This window comes from Pongo pygmaeus, chromosome 1, assembly GCF_028885625.2.
Source record: "Pongo pygmaeus isolate AG05252 chromosome 1, NHGRI_mPonPyg2-v2.0_pri, whole genome shotgun sequence".
NCBI classification, from domain to species: domain Eukaryota; kingdom Metazoa; phylum Chordata; class Mammalia; order Primates; family Hominidae; genus Pongo; species Pongo pygmaeus.
In genome coordinates this window covers 205,559,520-205,585,315 of record NC_072373.2, presented here as the reverse complement: position 1 = coordinate 205,585,315, position 25,796 = coordinate 205,559,520, and the positions used below count along the sequence as shown (strand labels likewise).

Sequence of the window (25,796 nt, the reverse complement as noted above, 5' to 3'; positions counted from 1 at the left end):
ACTGGCCAACAAATCCAAGGTGATAGAAGTCAGAACATACTTCTGGAATTTTCCACTTAAAAAAAACGCCTGTAGTCTCAGCTACTCAGGAGGCTGAGGTGGGTGGATCACTTGAGCCCAGGAATTCAAGGCATTGGGCAACATATTGAAACCCCATCTCTATGAAAAATAAGAATAAAAAAATGCTTATAAAAGAAGTCAGGGCCAGGTGCAATAGCACACGCCTATAATCCCAGCACTTTGGGAGGCCAAGGTGAGTGGATCACCTGAGGTCAGGAGTTTGAGACCAGCCTGGCCAAGATGGCAAAACCCCATCTCTACTAAAAATACAAAAATTAGCCAAGCATGGTGGTGTGCACCTATAATCCCAGCTACTCAGGAGGCTGAGGCAGGAGAATCACGTGAACCCAGGAAATGGAGGTTGCAATGAGCCCAGATTGCACCACCACACTCCAGCCCGGGCAACAGAGCAAGACTCTGTTTCAAAAAAAAAAAGTCAGAATAATGGTTACCTTTGAGGGATGGTTTGACTGGGAGATGTCATGAGGGATCCCTCTACAGTTTGGGCTAGTTGGTGGTTGCACAGATTCACAAGTATGTAAAAATGTATCCAAATATACACTCAAGAGTGTGTAGTTTACGGTTTGTAAATTTTATCTTAGTATTTTTTAAAGAGGTATAAGTAGTCCTGTGGTTCCCATTCTTAAGTATTTCATAAACCAATAAGACTTCATACTTCCCTCAATTCCTCTCTTCAAATCAGAGGGAGTAACTTTATACAATGACTATGGATTAATATTATAACTCAAAAAAAATGCCTTTTTTTTTTTTTTTTTAAGGCTCTCCCTAACAACGCCTCTAGTGGAATGCTTGCTGCTTGGGTTTTAAAAATACAGAACTGGGGCCAGGCGCAGTGGCTCATGCCTGTAGTCCTAGCACTTTGGGAGGCTGAGGGAGGTGGATCACCTGAAGTCAAGGATTCGAGACCACCCTGGCCAACATGAAGAAATCCCGTCTCTACTAAAAATACAAAAATTGGCCAGGCATGGTCGCACATGCCTGTAATCCCAGCTACTCGGGAGGCTGAGGCAGGAGAATTGCTTGAACCAAGGAGGCGGAGGTTGCAGTGAGATGAGATCGTGTCACTGCACTCCAGCCTGGGTGACAGAGTGAGATTCCATCTCAAAAAAAAAAAAAAAAAAAAAAACAAAAAACAGAACTGGGCCAGGCAAGGTGGCTCAAGCCTGTAATTCCAGCACTTTGGGAGGCCGAGGTGGGAGGATGGCCTCAGCCCAGGAGTTCAAGACCAGCAAGACCCCGTCTCTAAGTAAAAAAAAAAGGAAAAAAAAAAAAACTTTGCTGGGCATGATGGGCATGCCTGCAGTCCAATCTGCTCGGGAGGATGAAGTGGAAGGGTCACTTGCGCCCAGAAGTTCAAGGTTATGGTGAGCCATGATTGTGCCAATGAACTCCAGCCTGAGTGACAGAGTGAGATCCTGTCTCTAAAAAAAAAAAAAAAAAAAATTTGATTTTGAAACTATGCTTCTCCAATCATCCCATAAGAGGGCGATACACCGTTGCTGTGCTCACTTCGAGGAGCTGTTTAATTTTTCCCAGATTCCCAAAGGGGAACGCTCGGTCACTAAACACATGGGCCTCTGAGCAACAGGAGAGAACTAACCTGGTCTTTATTCAAAGGCTCCTATTATAGTAATAACAATGAGTAATGGCTCACGCCCATAATCCCAGCAATTTGGGAGGCTGAGGCAGGCGGATCACCTGAAGTCAGGAGTTTGAGACCAGCCTGGCCGTCAAGGTGAAATATTGGCCGTCTCCCGTCTCTACTAAAAAATACAAAAAATTAGCTGGGCATGGTGGGGCATGCCTGTAGTCCCAGCTACTCAGGAGGCTGAGGCAGGAGAATGCTTGAGCCCAGGAGGTGGAGGATGCAGTGAGCCGAGATCCAGCCACTGCACTCCAGCCTGGGCAACAGAGAAAGACTCCATCTCAAAAAAAAAAAAAAAAAAGAATGAGAAATGCCAAGACAGGATTTTCTAAAAATTGTGGTATATTTTAAATGTTTTACTTTAACCTTTACATATATGTGGTAAATACCTTCCACACATTCTAGGGTATATTTCTGAAATTACTGGGTATTTTCTGCATCTCTCCCCAGTGGACCATTTCCAGCTGAAGAAACACGCGCATCTGCCCCCTGACTCTCACATACACTCGTGCACCAGACAGGTGAGATGTGAGTATCTCCCAATTTCTTGTAGTCCCTCCAGCCTGTAGAGCTCCCAACAGCCTGTAGGTTTCCAAACAAAAACCCAACAACCCCATCCACAGGGACAAGATTGAATCCAAAGCTAGATGATTCATCCAAAATGGGACTTCATTTTTTTTGAGACAGTCTCACTCTGTCGCCCAGGCTAGAGTGCAGAGGCACAATATCAGCTCACTGCAACCCCCACCTCCCGGGTTTAAGTGATCCTCCCACCTCAGCCTCCTGAGTAGCTGAGACTACAGCCGTGCGCCAATAGGCCCAGCTAATTTTTATATTTTTAGTAGAGACGGGGTTTCACCATGTTGGCCAGGCTGGTCTCAAACTCCCTACGTCAAGTGACCCACCCACCTCGCCTCCCAAAGTGCCAGGATTACAGGCGTGAGCCACCATGCCCGGCCTTAAAATGTGAACATTTTTAAAAGATATTTTGGATTGTTGTTTTTAACAAATTTACCTGAAGTGCTGCTTCTGTTCCAGCAAAAAGCCAAGGAGAGCCTCCGGCCCTCAGATCCCTGGGTTCTGCAGAGTCGCCATTTCTCAGAAACTAGATTTTGATTCTAACTGCTTTGGATTGGAGAAGCTGACCAGCGAGCGTGTAAAATTAATCTTGCATAAGTGATGAGCTTATAAAGAGAGCCCCAGGGGAATGAGGCTAGCACACTGCAAAGCATCACTTAGCTATTGCTACCTGGCCGAGTGTTGCAGGAGAAGAGATTCTGGGGAAGGGAGGCTTCAAAGCTCCCGGATGTCCTATTGTTTCAAACCATCAGATTGGCAGAAAGAGGAAGTCTCTGCTAGTTCTTCTTGAGAAAACGGCCAACACCTTCATGAGCAGGGAGCAAGTCACATGGGAATTCTACCCGCCTTGATGATTTCTGAAAGTTCAATTTGGCATTATCTTGATTTGGAGGTGAGGAAAGAAGAGCAGATGGAATGCAGGAAATGTCCATGAGGATGATACTACTTATTGATTATATTATTACTATAAATGGCTTCTTAGCCTTTTGGCTAAGATCAAGCAATGTATTATTACTATAATGACCCAAACTGCCAGGCCCAGTGGCTAACACTTGTAATCCTAGCACTTTGGGAGGCCAAAGCGAGCAGATCACAAGGTCAGGAATTCGAGACCAGCCTGGCCAACATGGTGAAAAAACCCTGTCTCTACTAAAAATACAAAAAAAAAATTAGCTAGGCATGGTGGCAGGAGCCTGTAGTCCCAGCTACTTGGGAGGCTGAGGCAGGAGAATCGCTTGAACCCAGGAGGCGGAGGCTGCAGTGAGCAGAGATCGTACCACTGCACTCCAGCCTGGGTGACAGAGTGAGACTCCGTCTCAAAAATAATAATAATAAAAAAATAACAACTCATACCATGCCCACTTTGAAGCAGGCACTGGTGTGTACACGTCACACTCATCTGATGCTCACAATAACCCTCTGAGGTAGGTATTAGTAACACTTTTTAAATCCGGGAAACTGAGGCACAAAGTGGTTGGGTGATGATATGCACTGAATTGTGTCCCCTTAATATATTTGTTGAAGCTTTAACCCCCAATGCGACTGTATTTGGAAATAGGGACTTTCAGGAGGTAATAATTAAGGTCAAATGAGGTCATGAGGATGGAGCCCTAATCTAATAGGACTGACGTCCTTATAAGAGGAGGAAGAGACACCAGGAGTGTGAAAGCAGAGGACAGGTCATGTGAGGACACAGGGAGGAGGCAGCCATCTGCAAGACAGGGAGAGGGATCTCACCAGAAACCAACCCTGCTGGCACCTTGGTCTTGAACTTCCTGTTTTCCAGAACCGTGAAAACATGAATTTCTGTTGTTTGAGCCACTCAGTCTGTGGTATTCTGTTATGGCATCCCAAGTGGACTAACAGAGTGAGTTGCCGGAGATCTTTCACCCGGCAAATGGGAGAGCTGGCATTTGAATCCAGGCCGTTTGGCACCTGAGTTTGTGCTTTTTATCAGCTACTGGGGTGCTCCGGAGAAGGGAGAGAGTAAGAGCGAGAACTATTGGAGAACATGATGATGATCATAGGAGCCGCCAACACTCGTGGGCATTGACTCTGCACCAGCCCGGCCATCCTGGCTAATACGGTGAAACCCCGTCTCTACTAAAAATACAAAAAATTAGCCGGGCGTGTTGGCAGGCGCCTGTAGTCCCAGCTACTTGGGAGGCTGAGGCAGGAAAATGGCGTGAACCCGGGAGGCGAAGCTTGCAGTGAGCCGAGATCGCGCCACTGCACTCTACCGTGGGCGACAGAGCAAGACTCCGACTCTGCACCAGTCCACCTCGAGAAGCACTTCCCATGGATTAGCCACTTAATCCCAACAACAATCCCATGAGGTTAGTATTATCATCACCCCCACGTCACCAAGGCCTTTAGAGAATTCCAGTGGGGCACACTCCCTCCAGAGCCATCCCCAGAACACGATGCTCTACTGCAAGCCATTCTAAGGATGAGACCATTTTGTTGTGCTCAGCTCCACCACCTGGCCAAAAGCTGTGCAACTATGCCTCCGAGGGAGAGAACAGTGTTGAGTCAAGTTGTAATGAAGCCCCCACATCTCTGAGGAGGTCTTTGAAATAAGTGGGCTAATGAGGAAGGCATCTTCACCAAGATGTCAGACCCTTGGAGAAAAAGGGCCCATGGGGAGGCAACCCTTTCCTGATGGGCAGGAGCAGGGCAGAGGGGAGCACCATGAGAGAAGCAGAATTAGCCAGGACTGTTGCAGCTGGGGATGAACAGAGCCGCCCTTCTTCCCTTGAAATAAGCAATGGCTGACAAGGATTCAGCAGCAGTCAGGTGAGAGTCAAGGGTGGCCTAATATCATCCCTGTCCCCAGCCACATCCACCTAGAGAGAGAGAGAACACCCCCACTTCCATTTCCACCACTCTCCTGTACCTCCCCGCAAATAGGCCTTGTTTCCTTGTTTAGGTGCCCAATTTTGTCAGTCCCATGGATAGGTTAGGAATGACTGAAATAAAAGCTCTCCATTCTGTGGGCACAGCATTTTCCAAAGGGTTAGATGTGTCTCACAGGTAGGCACACCTGAGACAGGCCCTTTGCAATTCTTCCTCACTCTTGCCTAGTCAGTGCCCAGGAGAAAGCCTCAACTTGGTGCTAATATATCTTTCATACACTTCTCATATTTGCTCATATTTGAACAGACATCAGATTTGAGATCCAGAGCCTTCCCCGGGGGGCAGTGCCTGCCCTTCTACCTTTGAGGAACTCCAGATCACACATACAGGGTCCCACGATTCACGGAGGCTTTGTTCCTATTTGTTCATTCTCTTTACTCTCTGTGCTTCACGTTGGATGGTTTCTGTTGCTATATCTTCAAGTTCACTAATCTCTTCTGTGATATGTCATCTGCAGTCAAATCCATGCTGTACATTTCCCATCTCAGAAATTGTCGTGTGCATGTCAAGAATCTCAATGTGAGTCTTTTTATATCCCGTGTCTCTTTTTAACTTTTCGATGATATAGAGTACAGTGATAACTTTTAATTTCCTTGCCTCTAACTCTAACATTTGTGTCAGTTCTTGGTTAGATGGATTGATTTTTCTTCTCCTTATGGGTCCTATCTTCCTGTTTCTCTTATGAGACACTGGGCATTGTGAATGTGACGTTCTTGGGTACTGAAGGTTTCTGTGTTTCTTTATAATTATTCTTGGTCTTTGTTCTGGAATGCAGCTAAATTATTTGCAAACAATTGGATTATTTCAGGTCTTTGAAGGTTTGTTGGGCAAGACTCAAGCAGTGTTTAGCCTAGGGCTAATTATTTTCCACTGCTGAGGCAAGAACCTTCTAAGTATTCTACCCAATGCCCCGTGAATTATGATGATCATAGGAGCCGCCAACACTCATGGGCATTGACTCTGCACCAGCCCACCTCAAGAAGCACTTCCCATGGATTAGCCACTTAATCCCAACAACAATCCCATGAGGTTAGTATTATCATCACCGTATTTTCCATTCTGGCTGCTGGGAAAAGCACTATTCCTGGCCATGAGTGCCAAGTACTGTCCCCTCTAATCTTTTCAGGTGATTCTCGCCTCTAGGAGTTCCTTGCATACACATGCTGATCAGTACTCCACCTGGTATTTGAGGGGACCCTCTACAGACATTCCTGTAGCTCTCTTCTCCCCAGTGCTCTGTACTGTGAGCTCTTGCCTTGGTCCCTCTAGACTTTCAGCTCTAGCTCCTAAACTAGAGTCTACTGGGCTCCTCTGGGTTCTCTCTCCACACACCACAGCCTACACAGCCTGAAAGTTCTCCAAAGACAGCAAGCTGGGGCGATCATAGCTGGCTTTCCCTTGGGCATCACTCTTCTTCTATGTCTCATTTCCAGTATCTTGACACTGCTGTTTTATATGTACCATCCTTTTTTCTTTTTTTTTGGTTGTTCCACTGGAAGGTAAACCCATTCTTTGTTAGTCCATCTTGGTTTGATGCAGAAGTCTATTTACTCTGTTTTTGTTTTTGTTCTTGAGCCGAGTCTCTCTGTCACCCAGGCTGGAGTGCAGTGGTGCAATCTCAACTCACTGCAACCTCTGCCTCCCAGCAGAGTTCAAGTGATTCTCCTGCCTCAGCCTCTCGAGTAGCTGGGATTACAGATGCATGTCACCACACCTGGCTAATTTTTGTATTTTTAGTAGATACAGGGTTTCACCATTTTGGCCAGGCTAGTCTTGAACTCCTGACCTCAGGTGATCCGCCCGCATCAGCCTCCCAATGTGCTGGGATTGCAGGCATGAGTCACTGTGCCTGGCCCTGTTTACTCTCTCAATCAGATTTTATAATCTTCTTCACATAGATCCTGTGCTTTCTCATTAAATTTGTGCCTAAATGTCATTTTTGTTGCTATTATAACTGGACTATTTATTTCCTCCCCTTCTCCATTTCTAGGTACTTATTTCTAGAGTGGAGAAAAACTACTGATGTTTGCTATCATTTACATTTAATTTGTTGACATTTGCCCTGAAATTGAACCATCCATGGGTAGGCTACTACAAAAGTAACTGCCATTTTTGCTATTAAAAGTAATGGCAAAGGCCAGGCACGGTGGCTCATACCTGTAATCCCAGCACTTTGGGAGGCTGAGCTGGTGGATAAACTGAGGTCAGGCGTTTGAGACCAGCCTGGTCAACATGGGGAAACCCCATCCCTACTAAAAATACAAAAATTAGCCAGGTGTGGTGGCAGGTGCCTGTAATCCCAGCTACTTGGGAGGCTGAAACGGGAGAATTGCCAGAACCCAGGAGGCGGAGGTTGCAATGAGCCGAGATCGTGCCACTGCACTCCAGCCTGGGCGACACAGCAAGACTCCACCTCAAAAAAAAAAAAACTAATGGCAAAAACTGCAATTACTTTTGCACCAACCTAATAAATTTATTCAACAGCAAGTAAGGGTAAAAGAGGTGAGCATCTAGGTGCAGATGGTCAGCACTGCAACACAAGCTCTGCTCCACTCTCCTCTTCATGCTGACTTTCGCCCTCATGCTTGCTACTTCATGACACAAAAGGGCTTCTGCAACTCCAGGCCTCCTAGATATGATCCAAGGAGGAAGGCAGGAGAAAGGGAGGAGCAGCACCTCCTCCCGTATCAGGAAAGAAAAGGTTTCTCAAGATAAATTTATTGTGTGTCCTATTAGCCAGAATTATAACATCTGACCACCTATAATAGTAAGTCAGCCTGGGGAACTAAGCGTTTACCTGGAAATATTACAACAAATTCACAAAAAAAATCTGCGTGCTGGTTGGTAATAAAGAATTAAATTAGGCTGAGGCAGGTGGATCACAAGGTCAGGAGTTCAAGACCAGCCTGACCAACATGGTGAAACCCCGTCTCTACTAAAAATACAAAAATTAGCCAGGCGTGGTGGCGCGAGCCTGTAGTCCCAGCTACTCAGGAGGCTGAGGCAGGAGAATCGCTTGAACCTGGGAGGCGGAGGTTGCAGTGAGCTGAGAACATGCCACTACATTCCAGCCTGGGTGACAGAGTGAGACTCTCTCAAAAAAAATTAAATTAAACCAGGAAACTCATAGTCTAAAACACTACTCTTGCATTCTGAGAACAAACCCTGCTGAGTCACAGTGAATTGTTCCTTTAAATACAGTGCCATATTCTACTCAATAATATTTTTAAGGTGTTTTTTAAGGCTATTGAGATATTCAGGATCAAAGACCTAAGGTAATAGAAATGGAAATAAAAAGATTGAAACATAGTCAAAGTATTTTCAGAGGCATCAATGCTTTGTGATAGATCTGTGATTAAATGCACACAGAAATGCCAGGAGAAGAACTGGGCTCAGTGGCTCATACCTGTAATCCCAGCACTTTGGGGAGGCCAAGGCAGGAAGACAGCTCGAGCCCAAGAGTTTGAGATCAGCCTGGCAACATGGTGAGACCTCGTCTCTACAGAAAAATAAATAATCTTCCGTTATGTCCTTTTTCACGTTGCAGGTGGGTATGAAAAAGAAAAAAAGAAATGCCAGGAGAGGAAACAAAGGGAGAACAGAAATTTTTTCTAAAGTGCTAATTTAAAAAGAGAATAATTAATCACCAGTGGCATCATATGTTATGTTGTCTTTAAACATTAAAGTTGAAGTATTTGAATTTTTTTTTTTTTTTTTTTTATGGGCTTTATTTTATTTTATTTTATTTATTTATTTTTTTAATTTCTGAAGTATTTATTGATCATTCTTGGGTGTTTCTCGGAGAGGGGGATATGGCAGGGTCATAGGATAATAGTGGAGAGAAGGTCAGGAGATAAACACATGAACAAAGGTCTCTGGTTTTCCTAGGCAGAGGACCCTGCGGCCTTCTGCAGTGTTTGTGCCCCTGAGTACTTGAGATTAGGGAGTGGTGATGACTCTTAAAGAGCATGCTGCCTTCAAGCATCTGTTTAACAAAGCACATCTTGCACCACCCTTAATCCATTTAACCCTGAGTTGACACAGCACATGTTTCAGAGAGCAGGGGGCTGGGGGAAAGGCCATACATAGATCAACAGCATCCCAAGGCAGAAGAATTTCTCCTAGTCAGAACAAAATGGAGTCTCCTATGCCCACCCCTTTCTACACAGACACAGCAACAATCTGATCTCTCCTTCCTTTCCCCACACTTCCTCCCCTTCTCTTCAACAAAACCGCCATCGTCCTCATGGCCGGCTCCCGATGGTCGCTGTCTCTTCGGAGCTGTTGGGTACACCTCCCAGACAGGGCAGCCGGGCAAAGGCGCTCCTCACCTCCCAGACAGGGCGGCTGGGCAGAGGCGCCCCTCGCTTCCCAGACGGGGCCGCCCGGGCAGAGGCGCTCCTCTCCTCCCAGACGGGGCGGCCGGGCAGAGGCGCTCCTCACTTCCCCGACGGGGCCGCCCGGGCAGAGGCGCTCCTCGCTTCCCAGACGGGGCCGCCCGGGCAGAGGCGCTCCTCAGTTCCTCCCAGACTGGGTGGCAGCCGGGCAGAGGCGCTCCTCACCTCCCAGACGGGGCGGCCGGGCAGAGGCGCTCCTCCCTTCCCCGACGGGGCGGCCGAGCAGAGGCGCTCCTCACTTCCCAGAGGGGGCGGCCGAGCAGAGGCGCTCCTCACTTCCCAGAGGGGGCGGCCGGGCAGAGGCGCTCCTCACTTCCCAGACGGGGCGGCCGGGCAGAGACGCTCCTCACTTCCTCCCAGATGGGGTGGCGGCCAGGCAGAGGCGCTCCTCACCTTCCAGACAGGGCGGCCGGGCAGAGGCGCTCCTCACCTCCTAGACGGGGCGACCAGGCAGAGGCGCTCCTCACTTCCCAGACGGTGTGGCGGCCGGGCAGAGGTGCTCCTCCCTTCCCAGATGGGGCAGCCAGGCAGAGGCGCTCCTCACTTCCCAGACGGTGTGGCGGCCGGGCAGAGGTGCTCCTCCCTTCCCAGATGGGGCAGCCAGGCAGAGGCGCTCCTCACTTCCCAGACGGTGTGGCGGCCGGGCAGAGGTGCTCCTCCCTTCCCAGATGGGGCAGCCAGGCAGAGGCGCTCCTCACTTCCTCCCAGACGGGGTGGCGGCCAGGCAGAGGCGCTCCTCACTTCCCAGAGGGGGCGGCCGGGCAGAGGTGCTCCTCACTTCCTCCCAGACGGGGTGGCAGCCGGGCAGAGGCACTCCTCACCTCCCAGACGGGGCGGCCGGGCAGAGGTGCTCCTCATCTCCCAGACGGGGCGGCCGGGCAGAGGTGCTCCTCATCTCCCAGACGGGGCAGCCAGGCAGAGGTGCTCCTCACTTCCTCCCAGACGGGGTGACGGCCGGGCAGAGGCACTCCTCACCTCCCAGACGGGGCGGCCGGGCAGAGGCGCTCCTCACCTCCCAGACGGAGTGGTCAGGCAGAGGCGCTCCTCACTTCCCATATGGGGTGGCGGCCGGGCAGAGGCGCTCCTCACTTCCCAGATGGGGCAGCCGGGCAGAGGTGCTCCTCACTTCCTCCCAGACGGGGTGGCAGCCGGGCAGAGGCGCTCCTCACCTCCCAGACGGGGTGGCCGGGCAGAGGCGCTCCTCCCTTCCCAGACGGAGTGGCCAGGCAGAGGCGCTCCTCACCTCCCAGACGGGGCGGCCGGGCAGAGGCACTCCTCACCTCCCAGAGTGGGCGGCCGGGCAGAGGCGCTCCTCACTTCCCAGAGTGGGCGGCCGGGCAGAGGCGCTCCTCACTTCCCAGAGTGGGCGGCCGGGCAGAGGCGCTCCTCACTTCCCATAGGGGGTGGCAGCCGGGCAGAGGCGCTCCTCACTTCCCAGATGGGGCAGCTGGGCAGAGGTGCTCCTCACTTCCTCCCAGACGGGGTGGCGGCCAGGCAGAGGCGCTCCTCACTTCCTCCCAGACGGGGTGGCGGCCAGGCAGAGGCGCTCCTCACCTCCCAGACGGGGCGGCCGGGCAGAGGCACTCCTCACCTCCCAGAGTGGGCGGCCGGGCAGAGGCGCTCCTCACTTCCCAGAGTGGGCGGCCGGGCAGAGGCGCTCCTCACTTCCCAGAGTGGGCGGCCGGGCAGAGGCGCTCCTCACTTCCCATAGGGGGTGGCAGCCGGGCAGAGGCGCTCCTCACTTCCCAGATGGGGCAGCTGGGCAGAGGTGCTCCTCACTTCCTCCCAGACGGGGTGGCGGCCAGGCAGAGGCGCTCCTCACCTCCCAGACGGGGCGGCCGGGCAGAGGCACTCCTCACCTCCGAGACGGGGCGGCTGGGCAGAGGCGCTCCTCACCTCCCAGAAGGGGCGGCTGGGCAGAGGCGCTCCTCACTTCCCATATGGGGTGGCAGCCGGGCAGAGGCGCTCCTCACTTCCCAGACGGGGTGGCGGCCAGGCAGAGGCGCTCCTCACTTCCCAGATAGGGCAACAGGGCAGAGGCGCTCCTCACTTCCTCCCAGACGGGGCGGCCGGGCAGAGGTGCTCCTCATCTCCCAGACGGGGCAGCCGGGCAGAGGCGCTCCTCACTTCCTCCCAGACGGGGTGGCAGCCGGGCAGAGGCGCTCCTCACCTCCCAGATAGGGCGGCCGGGCAGAGGGGCTCCTCACATCCCAGACGATGGGCGGCCAGGCAGAGACGCTCCTCACTTCCTAGACGGGGTGGCGGTGGGGCAGAGGCTGTAATCTTAGCACTTTAAGAGGCCAAGGCAGGAGGCTGGTAGGTGGAGGTTGCAGAGAGCCGAGATCACACCACTGCACTCCAGCCTGAGCACCATTGAGCATTGAGTTAGCGAGACTCCGTCTGCAATCCCAGCACCTCGGGAGGCCGCGGCAGGCAGATCACTCGAGGCCAGGAGCTGGAGACCAGCCCGGTCAACACGGCGAAACCCCGTCTCCACCAAAAATACAAAAACCATTCAGGCGTGGCGGCGCGCGCCTGCAATCCCAGGCACTCGGCAGGCCAAGGCAGGAGAGTCACAGGAGCCCGAGGCAGGGAGGTTGCAGCAAGCCGAGATCCCGGCAGTACAGTCCAGCTTCGGCAACAGAGGGAGACCGAAAAAAGAAGGAGAGGGAGACCGAAAAAAGAGGGGAGGGGGAGAGGGAGAGGGAGAGGGAGAGGGAGAGGGAGAGGGAGAGGGAGAGGGAGAGGGAGAGGGAGAGGGAGAGGGAGAGGCGTATTTGAATTTTTTTTTGAGACAGAGTCTTGCTCTGTTACCCAGTCTGGAGTATAGTGGCGTGATCTCGGCTTAGTGCAACCTCTGCCTCCCAGGTTCAAGCAATTCTCCTGCTTCAGCCTCCCAAACTGCAGGGATTACAGGCACCCGCCACCACGCCCAGCTAATTTTTGTATTTTTAGTAGAGATGGGATTTCACCATGTTGGCCAGACTGGTCTCAAACTTCTGATCTTAAGTGATCCACCTGCCTTAGCCTCCCAAAGTGCTGGGATTACAGGCGTGAGCCACTGCACTCGGCCAATATTTGAAATTATCTGAGCTTCAGATTTCTTTGAATTTAAAATATCCCAATTAGATATTTAGCATTTAATTCAACATAGAGAAAAAATAACAACCTTTCCCTCTGGAGTTTTATAAAAATAAATCTATTGCAGTGATAATAGTATTGTGGTCACTTAAGTCTTTATCTTTCAGAGATACATACTAAAATATTTATAGATGAAATTATGTATCTAGTATATGCATCAAAATAAGAGTCATGAAGAAAGTAAATGGAAATAAAGATGACACAGGACTGGCCATGAGTTGATGATTGTTGAACAGGGTACTAGGTATATGGGACTCACCAAGGGTATTGGGTGTATGGAATTTCCTATAATAAAATGTTCTTTCAGTGTTTGTAGAATGGAAGCATGTATGTATATAAACAAATGTATATATACAAATATTTGTTTTAAATGATAGATTAAAAATGTTAGGAATCTAATCCCAAGCATTTATTGCTTTTTAAAAAGGGAACTGTACATGGTCAGATCATGGAAGGAGAGCTCCACTCCTCCCTGACCTTGGTCACAGGCCACCATGAGGAGGGACTGCTCCAGTCCTCCAGTGGCCACTGCCATCTTCCTCATCACTGTCCTTGGCTTTGGAGTCCACAACCCCAAGTGGCCCGAGTCTAGACTCTATCAAATTCCACACTGACAGCAACAATGACTGCATCTGATGTGTGCTGCTGGCAATCTTAAGCCCAAAATGCTTCAAAGATTAAACAGCCATATACATTTAAAATACATAGAAAAATAATATAATTAGAATGTATACAAAGTAGATTACAAAACAACTTCACTACAAGAAATACATCTTATATCCAAGCACAAAAATGTGGAAATATACATGAAAGGATATACGTTTAAGAAACCACATTTTTATTTCTAAATGCTGAGTGAGAAGGCATAGACTACTAAATTCTGGATTACTGATAAAATTTCAAAAAGAACTTGATTTTGCTAGCAGAAATTTTTACCCCATTCTCAAGCTTCTATAAACAGTTCTTGAAGGGATTAGACAGCTGTTCCTCTTTCCAAATTCTGTTTAATTTCAGCTGTGTATTTCCCATAGAATCTTTCGGCTTTCTTGTTGAATTTGGCATTCCTTTCATTAATGTAGTCGATATCTGCATCATCATTATAAGGACGTCTCCGGCTATATTTGTCTCGTTTTTCAATCCTGGGGAAAGAAGAAAATTTACAAAATTCAAAATTGCCTTCTCTTTTGATCTTAATAGAACACGACCAAACAGGAATATAATCTACGTTTAGAATAGCACACGTTGTGAGGGATAGAGGAAGCCAGGACAGTTTTCATCAAGTTCAAGTTGAAACTGAATTAATGGCACAACTCAGAATACGAACTGTGAAATTCAGTAAATACAAATTCATCTTCAGAATGCTAGAGCAATGACTCACTGTTGGGAACTTGACTGTACTGAAGAACCACTTGAAAGAAGATAACTATTGGCTGGGCATGGTGGCTGTAATCCCATGCCTGTAATCCCACTACTTTTGGAGGACAAGGCCTCCCAAAAGGTCCTCTGGGAGGATCACTTGAGCCCAGGAGTTCCAGACCAGGGCCTGGACAACATAGGGAGACTCTATCACTATAAAAAAAAATTTTTTTTAATACATTTTCTAAAAAAGAAGATAACTATAACAACATTAAATAGGCCAGGCGCAGTGGCTCATGCCTCTAACCCCAGCACTTTGGTAGGCCAAGGCAGGTAGATCACCTGAGGCCAGGAGTTTGAGACCAGCCTGGTCAACATGGCGAAACCCTGTCTCTACTAAAAATACAAAAATTAGCCAGGAGTGGTGGTGCACACCTGTGGTCTCATTTACTCAGGAGGCTGAGGCAAGAGAATCACTTGAAACCAGGAGGTGGAGGTTGTGGTGAGCCAAGATCATGACACTGCGCTCCAGACTGGACAACAGAGTGAGACTCCATCTCAAAAAAAAATAAAATTATATTAAATAATAACCACAGCTAATACTGAGTGCATAATATGTGCCAGACACTTTTTTTTTTTTCCTGAGATAGGGTCTCGCTCTGTCGCCCAAGCTGGAGTGCAGTGATGCAATCACAGTTCACTGCACCCTCCACTTCTTGGACTCAAGTGATCCTCCTGACTGAGTCTTCCAAGTAGCTGGGACTACAGGCACACACCACCATGCCCAGCTAATTCCTGTATATTTTTTGTAGAGAAAGGGTTTCGCCATGTTGCCCAGGCTGTTCTCAAACTCCTGGGCTCAAGCAATCCTTCTGCCTCAGCCTCCCAAAGTGCTAGGATTATAAGCAGGAGCCACCATGCCCAGCCCAGACACTATTCTTAATACTTTTCATGTATTAACTCCTAAAATATATTTTTATTCTGCTGTACCTAATAGTCGCCTCTATCAGTATTAAAAAACACAAACCTAAGTGAGGAACATTTACTACAACATTCTTGCTTCTTCAAATCAAACAGGGGAGTGGTTAAAGTAAAACCCTTAAAGAAGGATCATTTTTTTAGACCTTTCCCCTTCAATAATAACAATTCAATTTCATCAACATTCTTCATCTCCATTCCAAATCAGATATATTCAACCCATACTTGCTATCCATCCCCAAACCACTATAGACAGGTCAAAAATTAGCAAGTATAACTGTATAATTTCTATCTTTTGAATTCATTCTAAGCACGTCAGACATAGGTGCATATTCTAAGTGCATTCTGTCATGAAGTATTTATAACGTCAGGCTGCTATACTGAATACTTACTGTTTTTCCAGATCTATGACCATCCTGTCAATTTCCTCTGTGGAAGGCACATGTGTTCCATGAAGAAGACTATTGGATGTTGGGAAAAACTCTTCTCCACTGAAAAGACAGCAAAATGAACTTACAGTAACACTATAAATGCTCCATTTTCAAATTTCAAACTAAAGTACCATACACGATAAGAAAGAAAATACACACATATATTTACTGTGAGATCCTACTTTAATTTTTTTTCTTCAAAAACATACAGGCTGGGTGCAGTGGCTCACGTCTGTAATCCCAGCACTTTGGGAGGCCGAGGCAGGCGGATCATTTGAGGTCAGGAGTTCAAGACCAGCCTGGCCAACATAGCAAAACCCAGTAGAGACTGAACATATAAAAATTAGCCGGGCGTGGTGACACACACCTGTAGTCCCAGCTACTCAGGAGGCTGAGGCAGGAGAAGCACTTGAACCCAGGAGGTGGAGGCTGCAGTGAGCCAAGATCGCCCCACTGTGCTGCAGCTTGGGCGACAAAGTGAGACTCCGTCTCAAAAAAAAAATTTTTTTAACTAAAAGAATTAAAATAGGGCCATGTGGAGGCCAGGCACAGTGGCTCACGCCTATAATCCCAGCACTTTGGGAGGCTGAGGCGGGCGGATCACAAGGTCAGGAGTTTGAGACCAGCCTGGCCAACATGGTGAAACCCCATCTCTACCAAAAATACAAAAATTAGCTGGGCGTGGTGGCAGGTGGCAGTAATCCCAGCTACTTGGGAGGCTGAGGCAGGAGAATTGCTTGAACCCGGGAGGCGGAGGTTGCAGTGAGCCGAGATCGCACCACTGCACTCCAGCCCAGGCGACAGTGCAAGACTCCGTCTCAAAAAAACAAAACAAAAAAAAAATAGGGCCGTGTGCAGTGGCTCATGCCAATAATCCCAGCACTTTGGGAGGCCAAGGTGGGCACATCACCTGAGGTCAGGAGTTCAAGACCAGCCTGGCCAACATGGTGAAACCCCGTCTCTACTAAAAATACAAAAAAATTAGCCAGGCGTGGTGGCGGGCACCTGTAGTCCCAGCTACTTGGCAGGAGAATCACTTGAACCCAGGAGGCGGAGGTTGCAGTGAGTCAAGATCGTACCACTGCACTCCAGCCTGGGCGACAGAGCGAGATTCTATCTCAAAAAAAATAAAAATAAAAATAAAAAATAAAAAATTACAGAATTGAAAGGAACCTAAGACATCATCTACTCCAACACCTTCACTGTACAGATCAAAGAGCCAACAGGCAGAGAGGCTCCAGGACTTATCAGAGGTCACAAAGTGCTAGGAACAGAGCTGGGATTAGAGCTCCATCCTGAGGTTATTTCCTTTTCCACTAAAACAAGCCACAGCAGCGCACCACCTGTTTATGAAAAGAGGATTGATTTATGAATCCTCTGCAGCTGCTTTTGCACTGCAGCAGCACAGCTGAGTAGCTGTGACAGAGACTATATGGCCCACAAAGCTAAAATATTTACTATCTGGTCCTTCACAGAAAAAGTTCACCAACTCCAGCACTAAAGCATTCTGCCTCCTAAAATAATATCTAAGTAACTACGACAATCAGAGTGTTAACCAATCAATAACCAGTCTTAGAATGCCCAGTTAAGAAAAAAACAAAAAACAGGTGATTAATTTAATTGCTGTGAAGTAAGCAATAAACAGTGCTGTCAAAACAGAGACTAGGCCTGGCACAGTGGCTCACACCTATAATCTCAACCCTGTGGGAGGCCAAGGAGGGAGGATCACTTGAGGCCAGGAGTTCGAAACAGCCTGAGCAACACAGTGAGACCCCGTCTCTACAAAAAAATTAATTAGCCAGGAATCGTGGCACATGCCTCGATTCAGGTCTACATTTTAGTAGAGACCTGTAATCCTAGCTACTGGGGAGGCTGATGGGGGAGGATCCCTTGAGGCCACAAGTTTGAGGTTACAGTGAGTTATGACGGTGTCAATGCACTCCAGCTTAAGCCACAGAGCGAGACACTGTCTCTTAAAAAAAAAAACAAAAAACAAGGAAGGGCGAGGCGCAGTAGCTCACGCCTGTAATCCCAGCACTTTGGGAGGCTGAAGTGGACGGATCACTTGAGGTCAGGAGTTCAAGACCAGCCTGGCCAACATGGTGAAACCCCATCTCAGCTAAAACTACAAAAATTAGTCGGGCGTGGTGGCGGGCACCTGTAATCCCAGCTACTCAGGAGGCTGAGGCAGAAGAATCTCTTGAACCCAGGTGGCGGAGGTTGCAGTGAGCTGAGACCGCACCATTCACTGCACTCCAGCCTGGGTGAGAGAGCAAGACTCCATCTCAAAGGAAAAAAATATCCAGAAAAAACAGAGACCATCCTTAGATAACTATTAATAACCCATACCTTAGCATTAAAGCATGTTTCTATTTATGTACATGTATACACACACACACACACACACACACAAATACACTCACATCACCTCAGGCTGAAAAAAGGACTTACTGTTTTTCTCTCAGTCTCTCATATGTTTCCATGTCAGGTTTGATCTGCTTGGTCAACCGATGATACTGGCGTAACTGGGCAGCAGCATAATCTAAAAATATAAAATGAGAATCAGAGATAATATATTTCCTTGTTTGGACCTTCCTATTGAGAGAAAAATCTAAATTATCACAGGTGAGTATCTTTTATCCAAAACGCTTGGAATCGGAAGTGTTTCTGATTTTTTTCAGATATTGGAATATCTTTACTATACTTAAATTCAAAATCTGAAATGCTCCAATCAGCATTTCCTTTGAGCATCATAGCACCATGTTGGCACTCAGTTTTGGATTTTGCAACATTTTGGATTTCAGATTTTCATACTAGGGATACTCAATCTGTGTGAAGTAATATATGCCCATAACACTATTCTAAGCATAGCTTCTATCCTGAAGATGCTGACAAACAGACTTTGATAAATTTTGTCATCAAGTATTTAAAAACCTGGCTAACTGAAGTACAGCCTTTTTTTAACTTCTCTCCTAAGACACATATTTGTACTTTTCTTGGTCTTAAGCCTCGTCAAGAATATCCCATGAAGCACAAGAGGCACATCCTTTCTTGAAACCAGAAACAATGAAGGAAATGACTGTCTAACAGCCCAGTCAATAAAGTTCAATAAAGTTCAATCTGACCTGAAAATCCCAGATCAGGGTTTTTCCTCTTCTTTTTCCTCTCCCATCTTTCTGCATCTTCTGCACTGATCTCCAGCAACTTCACTTTCTCATAGTCTTCTCCTCTTGCTGCACACTCCTAAAAAGAAGAAAAAAGCTGACACCTACAATTATGATACATGCAATAATTTGATCTACTTTACATCAAGAAAGAGCCAATAAATATCAACCAATACTTTAATAGTATTTTTTTAGTTTGAGTTTCACTCACTCTGTCACCCAGGCTGGAGTGCAGTGGCGCGATCTCAGCTCACTGCAACCTCCATCTCCCAGGTTCAAGGAATTCTCATGTCTCAGCCTCCCAAGTAGCTGGGACTACAGGCACATGCCACTATGCCCGGCTAATTTTCGTATTTTTAGTAGAGATGGGGTTTCACCATGTTGGCCAGGCTGGTCTCAAATTCCTGACCTCAAATGATCTGCCAGCCTCGGCCTCCCAAAAGTAATGGGATTACAGGCATGAGCCACTGCACCCAGCCACTTTAATAGCATTTAAAGGAAATTTGGGAATATACTATGGTATATAAGTGAGCACATGATACTTCTTGAGTGTTTATCAGGTGTCAGACCTTGTTTTAAATGTTTTACATGCATTAACTCACTTAATTCATAATGAACTCAAATAATTATTGTTACAGTCCCTGTTTTATTGATGAGAAAACAGAGGTACAGAGAAGTTAAATAAACTGACCCAAGGTGTTGCAGTCGGTACTGAGCAGAGCCAGAATTTCAATTCTGGCAGCTTGGCCTAAGAGCCAGTGTATACAACCACCATGTTGTAGTGTCTTGATACAACAGAATGATTGACTAAATCACTTATGAAGATAGAATAGTTCCTAACCTTTTTCTTTTCTTCTTCCTGTAGTTCCCACTCCAAACGAGCTTTTTTGGCTTCCCAATTTGCAGGTAATTTTAGTCTTTTATCTTCTTCCACAACTTCCTGGTGATTTAATTTACGAGCTTCATTCTAAAACCGTAACACAAAAAGTCTGTCAGCTAAAACATGAAAATAAATCCAGATACATCTTGCCTTCTTTGAGGAGGGTCAGGCAGGACATATTAATAAGCTAACCCCATTTTATCCTAAAGGCAATAGAGAGCCATCATAGGATTTTAAGCCAGGGAATAGCCTAATAGGGTCTACGTTTTTATGCAGTCAAGAAAAATGTGTTGAGTTGCACTGGTTTGCTGTTCCAGAGCCCTGGAGGTTAACATCTGCTTTGCCTCTATTGAGTTGTGTGGTCCCTTTTTATTGGATCAGAACAAGGTTTTGCAATATTGGAGACCATACTATAGTGGCACTTAAGTAGACTTTATTTGGCATTACTATTAGATTGGCCAGGCGCGGTGGCTCACGCCTGTAATCCTAGCACTTTGGGAGGCTGAGGCAGGTGGGTCACCTGAGGTCAGAAGTTCAAGACCAGGCTGGCCAACATGGTGAAACCCCGTCTCTACTAAAAATACAAAAATTAGCTGAGCATGGTGGTGCACATCTATAATCCCAGCTACTCGGGAGGCTGAGGCAGGAGATTCACTTGAACCCAGGAGGCGGAGGTTGCAGTCAGCCGAGATTGCGCTACTGCACTACAGCCTGGGTGACAGAGCAAGACTCCATCTCAAAAAAAAAAATAAAATAAAAAATAAATTATGTCACATGATGTGAAAGACACTCTTTTTTTTTTTTTTGAGACAGAGTCTCACTCTATCACCCAAGCTGGAGTATAGTGAAGCCATCTCAGCTCATTTCAACTTTCGCCTCCGGGGTTCAAACAATTCTCATGCCTCAGCCTCCCAAGTAGCTGGGGTTACAAGCGTGTGCCACAATGCCTGGCTTACTTTTTTGTATTTTTGGTAGAAACGCGGTTTTGCAGTTTGGCCAGGCTGGTCTCAAACTCCTGGCCTCAAGTGATCTGCCCACCTCGACCTCCCAAAGTGCTAGGATTACAGGCATGTGCCACCACACCAGGCCTCAATTATCTTTTAATCCTAATTCAAGAAAAAAGCCTCAATTTGGGTTAGAGGATTTAAAACCCTATCTTAATGCCTCTAATGCTTTCCAAGTTCCCCTCCTTTTAAATATTTTCACAGTTTACATTGACAAATGAAAAATGAAAGGAATTTTCCATTTGAAGTACCATTGAAGAGTCTTTTTTTTTTTTTTTTTTTTGGAGCTGGGGTAGCAGGGAGTCTATTTTTAAATAAACTTAATTGCATAAAGTAAAATGAGTGTATCGTCTTAAGGAAAACTTGAGTTAGACATTCCTTAGGTCATAAGCTGATGGCAGTTTGTCCAGGAAGCCCTGCCTCCTAATTTCCAGACATATGTTCCTTACACAATCACTCTAAATATTTAAGCATGTCTTTTTAATTGTTCATTAGATTAACTTTCCCTTGGCAAAGAGAGATACTCCTCCCAACTACCATCCCTAGTATATTCTTGGCCCTGGAAAAGCCCTGCAATTAAAGACACCAAGAACACACCTATGGTCAACAAAGTTGAGTCTGTTGCACAGAAGAGAGCAAACCACGGGGAACCATGGGCATATGAGTGACAGGGTGTTAGGAGGGGCTTGTTCCAGGATTTGGGTTTGTATCAGGTGACTGAGGGGAGGGTTAAGGATGTGGATTGGGTACTGTCAGAAAGCAGGGGCTTTCTACAATTAGGTATCTTACTTTTTTTTTTTTTTTTTGAGACAGAGTCTCGCTCTGTCACCCAGGCTGGAGTGCAGTGGTGTGGATCTCGGCTCACTGCAAGCTCCGACTCTCGGGCTCACGCCATTCTCCTGCCTCAGCCTCCCGTGTAGCTGGGACTACAGGCGCCCACCAGCACGCCCGGCTAATTTTTTCTATTTTTAGTAGAGACGGGGTTTCACCGTGTTAGCCAGGATGGTCTTGATCTCCTGACCTTGTGATCCACCCTCCTCGGCCTCCCAAAGTGCTGGGATTACAGGCGTGAGCCACCGCGCCCGGCCCAGTATCTTACATTTTTATATAGGAGGCAGAAGTAACAGAGTGAGACTAATGCTGTATTTGGTAATAACAGTCACTGGTGTAAGCCAGAAGAAAGAAATATGTGGTCATTCTTGTGATTTGAAAAGTCTTCTTTGTTTTGTCTCACTACAACAGTCAGAGCGATTTGGGGATTTTGTGAAACCATGGCCTAGCTGTCAGGTCACTCCATGCTGAAACAGGGGCTGCTTTTCTCTTTCTCTGCTCCAACTGCAGCCAGCTATCTGCTGGACTCTTATCCCTAATATGAATTCTCTTTCTTTGAATTCGTTCCCTTTGCTTGGATATCTCTTTCTCTAACTCCTTTAGTTGTCTGGCTTTCAAACAGTAGTTTAGGTGTCACCTATTACATGAGGCACCCCCTGGAGACCCACAAACTGCATTCCTCTCTCCTCCTCTGCACTTCCAGGGCATTTAAACATCCGATTCCCTATCAACTGGCTGAACTACCACACTGTAGACTTTCAAAAGTTTGCCATTATTTTTTTATTTTCTTTTTATTCTTTTCCCCCAGAAGTCCTAAAGACAGATGATTATTTTCTTTTCACTCAAACAGATTCTGACAGAAGATTATTATTTTTTAAAGTGAAGCAGGTCTCTTACTGACACTAGACAAGTTTCTTCCTGTCTCTAGCTCTACGTATTCCCCTAGGTAAAATGAAGAATTTGTTAGAATCACGGAGCAGGGAGGTTGTTAGTAATGGAGACTCCCAAACCTAACCCAGACACATTAAATTGGATGTGGGTGGGAGGGGGGCTGGAGTGAACAGGTACATTTTCAAATGTTCTCAGAATGATCCCAATGTGCTGCCAGGGTTGAGTACCACCGAACAGAGCTTTCCTCTCAGATGATCCTGCTCTGTTGGTCTGTCAGACGCAGGGGTGTGGCTTCCTCGTCCCCTCTACAAAAGCGCACAGGCTTGGCCAGGTGACGGATCTGAGCCGGCCTCCAAGTCTACTCACCCGCATCAGGTGCAGCTCCCGGAATTTGCGCAGTCTCTGTTCGCGCTTCTGAGCGGCCAGCTCCGCCGCCGCAACGAGGGACCCCTCTTCCGCGCTGTCCACCAGCACCTGCGGCAAGAGAACTGGCTTCAGGCAGAGCCGGCTCAGCTTCTCCCAGGACTGCCCAGGCCGAGTCCCCGCCGGTCCCCACAGGCTGGGCCTAGGGCCTCCACCGCCGACTTGACCCCACAGTGTCTGAGCCTCCCTGAAGCGAAACTAGACTTCGCCTCCACCTCTCTCCAGGCCGCTCCCCGGAACTCTCACCAACAAAACCCCCGGTATACGGTCGGTCGAACTCACCTCGGATGCAGCGACAGCCGCCATCACAACCTTTCTCTCTTCCCACTTCCGGCAACAAGATAGAGCACTTCCGTCTACCTTCAGACAACCGGGCCGATACTTACGAAAGGGCTACCATACGCCCCGCCCCTTCCGCGCGGCCTCCGGAAGTTGGGACTCTTTTAGCTATGAAATATTTTGGATTGTGTAGGGTCTTGCGCAGCCGCGAAAAGTAGCGTGGGCAAGGACAGCGGGAGATAAGTCGCCAAGAAAAGGGTTGGGAAGAGCTCAGAATCGGACGGCTAGGAAGAAATGACCAAAAGGACCCTGATAGAAAGCCCCCTATTCTGCACACTGTTCCTGGAAACCACCTTTGCAAAGACAGTGAGAGAAATCTAACATGGCTCACTCCATCTTGCCTCTAGCCTCGCAGGCCGGCTGTCTTCGCTCTTTCCTGGGCATAAACCAAGCAAACCATGGGAGAATTTATAGTTTAACTCTTCAAGGATGATCATAGTCCCTCCCTTAAACAGGGCCCCTCCTTGTTTGGGGGCTGAAACTGCCTTTATAAAACTAATGAAAGACCGGGAGGTTAGGATTATGAGGGGAGAATTCTGCTAAAATGTAGTAAACGATAACCAGCCATTGTTTCGGAGGACATCGGATGTGTAACTTCCCCAATTATTCCTGTAGATAACGTTATGTAGAACCTAAGATTGGTCTTTTGAGGCATTTTTCAGACTTTCGCATTCTGGCAACTAACTGACCCCACCCAGACTCGTGACCCATGACCCAACCGCTTCTTCTGCCCCACTCCTCCCCCAAGAGGCGGACTCAGCTGTTGAGTGTAGTCCACACCCCTATGATTGCATCTCCAACCAATCAGCAGCACCCATTCCCTAGTGCCCTGCCCACACCAAACTATGAAAAACCCTAACCTCTGAGCTGACCCTTCAGGAAAACTTGAGTGGTAACCCTTCTTCCCTGAGGCCAGCCTCAGGTTAATACAACTCTATACTGCAGTAGCACTTCTCAGTGAATTGGTTTTGTCTGCAGTAGGCAGGAAGAACCTGTAGTGCCATTCATTCCCGTGAGTGGAAAGTTCTTTCCATTTAGAGCTTAGGGTGTTGTCACTTTCTCCAAGAAGCAGGTCTTGTCCTTGGCCAGGTGTGGTGGTTCATGGCTGCAATCCCAGCACATTGCGGGGTGGAGGCGGGAGGATTGCTTGAGCCCAGGAGTTCAAGACCAGCCTGGACAACAAAGTGAGAATCAGTCTCTAAATTAAAAAATAAAACTAATTTTTTTTGTTTTGTTTTGAGACAGAGTCTTGCATTATCACCCAGACTGGAGTGCAATGGCGCCGATCTTGGCTTACTGCAACCTCCGCCTCCCGGGTTCAGACGATTCTCCTGCCTCAGCTTCCCGAGTAGCTGGGATTACGGGTGCCTGCCACCATGCCCAGATAATTTTTGTATTTTTAGTAGAGACAGGGTTTCACCATGTTGGCCAGGCTGGTCTCGAACTCCTGACCTCATGATCTGCCCGCCTCAGCCTCCCAAAGTGCTGGGATTACAGGCATGAGCCACTGTGCCTGGCCATAAAAATACATTTTTAAAAATAGAAGTAGGTCTTCCCTGACCACCCTGTCTCACTTTTAGTACTGTCATTTGACACTATTTTAATTCTCTCCAGTTGCATAAGTTTTATTTTTGTCTGTTGATTTTCCATTTTTCTCATCAGCATTATTACTGGAGAACAGCAGGGTCCACCCATCTTGTTTACTCTTACATGCTCAGCGGAGAGGCAATGCCAGAATTACTAACAGTGCTAAAGTTATTAAGATAATTCAGTAAGGTGCTGGATATAAGAGGAATATATGAAAATTATTTTTTTCTGCACTAACAACTACTAGTTAGATACAGAAATGAAAAAGTAGTCCAGGTGCGGTGGCTCACGCCTGTAATCCCAGTACTTTGGGAGGCCAAGGCACGTGGATCACGAGGTCAGGAGATCAAGACCATCCTGGCTAACACGGTGAAACCCCATCTCTACTAAAAATACAAAAAATTAGCCAGGCATGGTGGTGAGTGCCTGTAGTCCCAGCTACTCAGGAGGCTGAGGCAGGAGAATGGCGGGAATCCGGCAGGCAGAGCTTGCAGTGAGCCGAGATTGCGCCACTGCACTCCAGCCTGGGCAACAGAGCGAGACTTTGTCTCAAAAAACAAAAAAAAAAAAAAAGAAAAGTAATCCCTAAAATGAAAAGATATCTAGGTACAAAATTTAAATGGTAACAAAAATAAAAGATAATTTGAAGTAAATTAAATCTGAATAAATGGTGGATAACCTATTTTCTGGTTGGAAGACTTACTATCATAAAAACAATATCACAAAGGAGTATCTCAAATGAGTTTATAAATGTCACATTATTCCCATCAGAACCTTAATGGGTCATTGTTTTTGTTTTTTGGAACTGGAAAATAATGTGGCAAAAATCTTAAAAGTTCAATAACACATTGTGTTGATGAGACTGAAGAAAAATGAATCCTACACATATTGCTGCTAGGACTAAAAATTGATTGAACCCCTAGGGAAGGCAATTTGGCAATATCTGTAAAAATTAAGGCATTTATTCTTTGACTCAGGTATCATAATTCTGGGAATTTACGTTACAGATACAATTACGCATTGAAAGGAAAATAAATCTTGGGGCCCCAAAATCACTAAGCCAAAGGGAAAAGTCAAGCTGGGAACTGCTTAGGGCAAACCTATCTCCCATTCTATACCTGAAAAAGCCACTAAGATAAAAAAGCTACATACC

General features: G+C 47.1%; 1 protein-coding gene across 1 annotated transcript; it reads right to left on the bottom strand.

The window, feature by feature from the left end:
- Positions 1-13,460: 13,460 nt before the first annotated feature.
- On the bottom strand, positions 13,461-23,934 carry SYF2 (SYF2 pre-mRNA splicing factor). Its single transcript, XM_054499929.2, has 8 exons — positions 23,917-23,934; positions 23,000-23,073; positions 22,661-22,768; positions 19,530-19,655; positions 18,650-18,767; positions 17,976-18,066; positions 15,486-15,584; positions 13,461-13,898 (listed from the first exon to the last, which is right to left on the bottom strand). Exons 2-8 carry the CDS (start codon positions 23,021-23,023, stop codon positions 13,733-13,735), a joined length of 732 nt encoding a protein of 243 aa, XP_054355904.1. The 5' UTR covers positions 23,024-23,073; positions 23,917-23,934; the 3' UTR covers positions 13,461-13,732.
- Between the last annotated feature and the right edge of the window lie 1,862 nt (positions 23,935-25,796).

Excerpts from the sequence above, each read along its gene's own strand:
- SYF2 (XM_054499929.2), bottom strand. The coding sequence starts at position 23,023 with ATGGCGGCTGTCGCTGCATCCGAG. Across the intron at positions 22,769-22,999 it reads CGGCTGTCGCTGCATCCGAG|GTGCTGGTGGACAGCGCGGA; the intron begins GTGAGTTCGACC and ends CTCTTGCCGCAG. Across the intron at positions 15,585-17,975 it reads GAGAGACTGAGAGAAAAACA|TGGAGAAGAGTTTTTCCCAA; the intron begins GTAAGTCCTTTT and ends CTGTCTTTTCAG.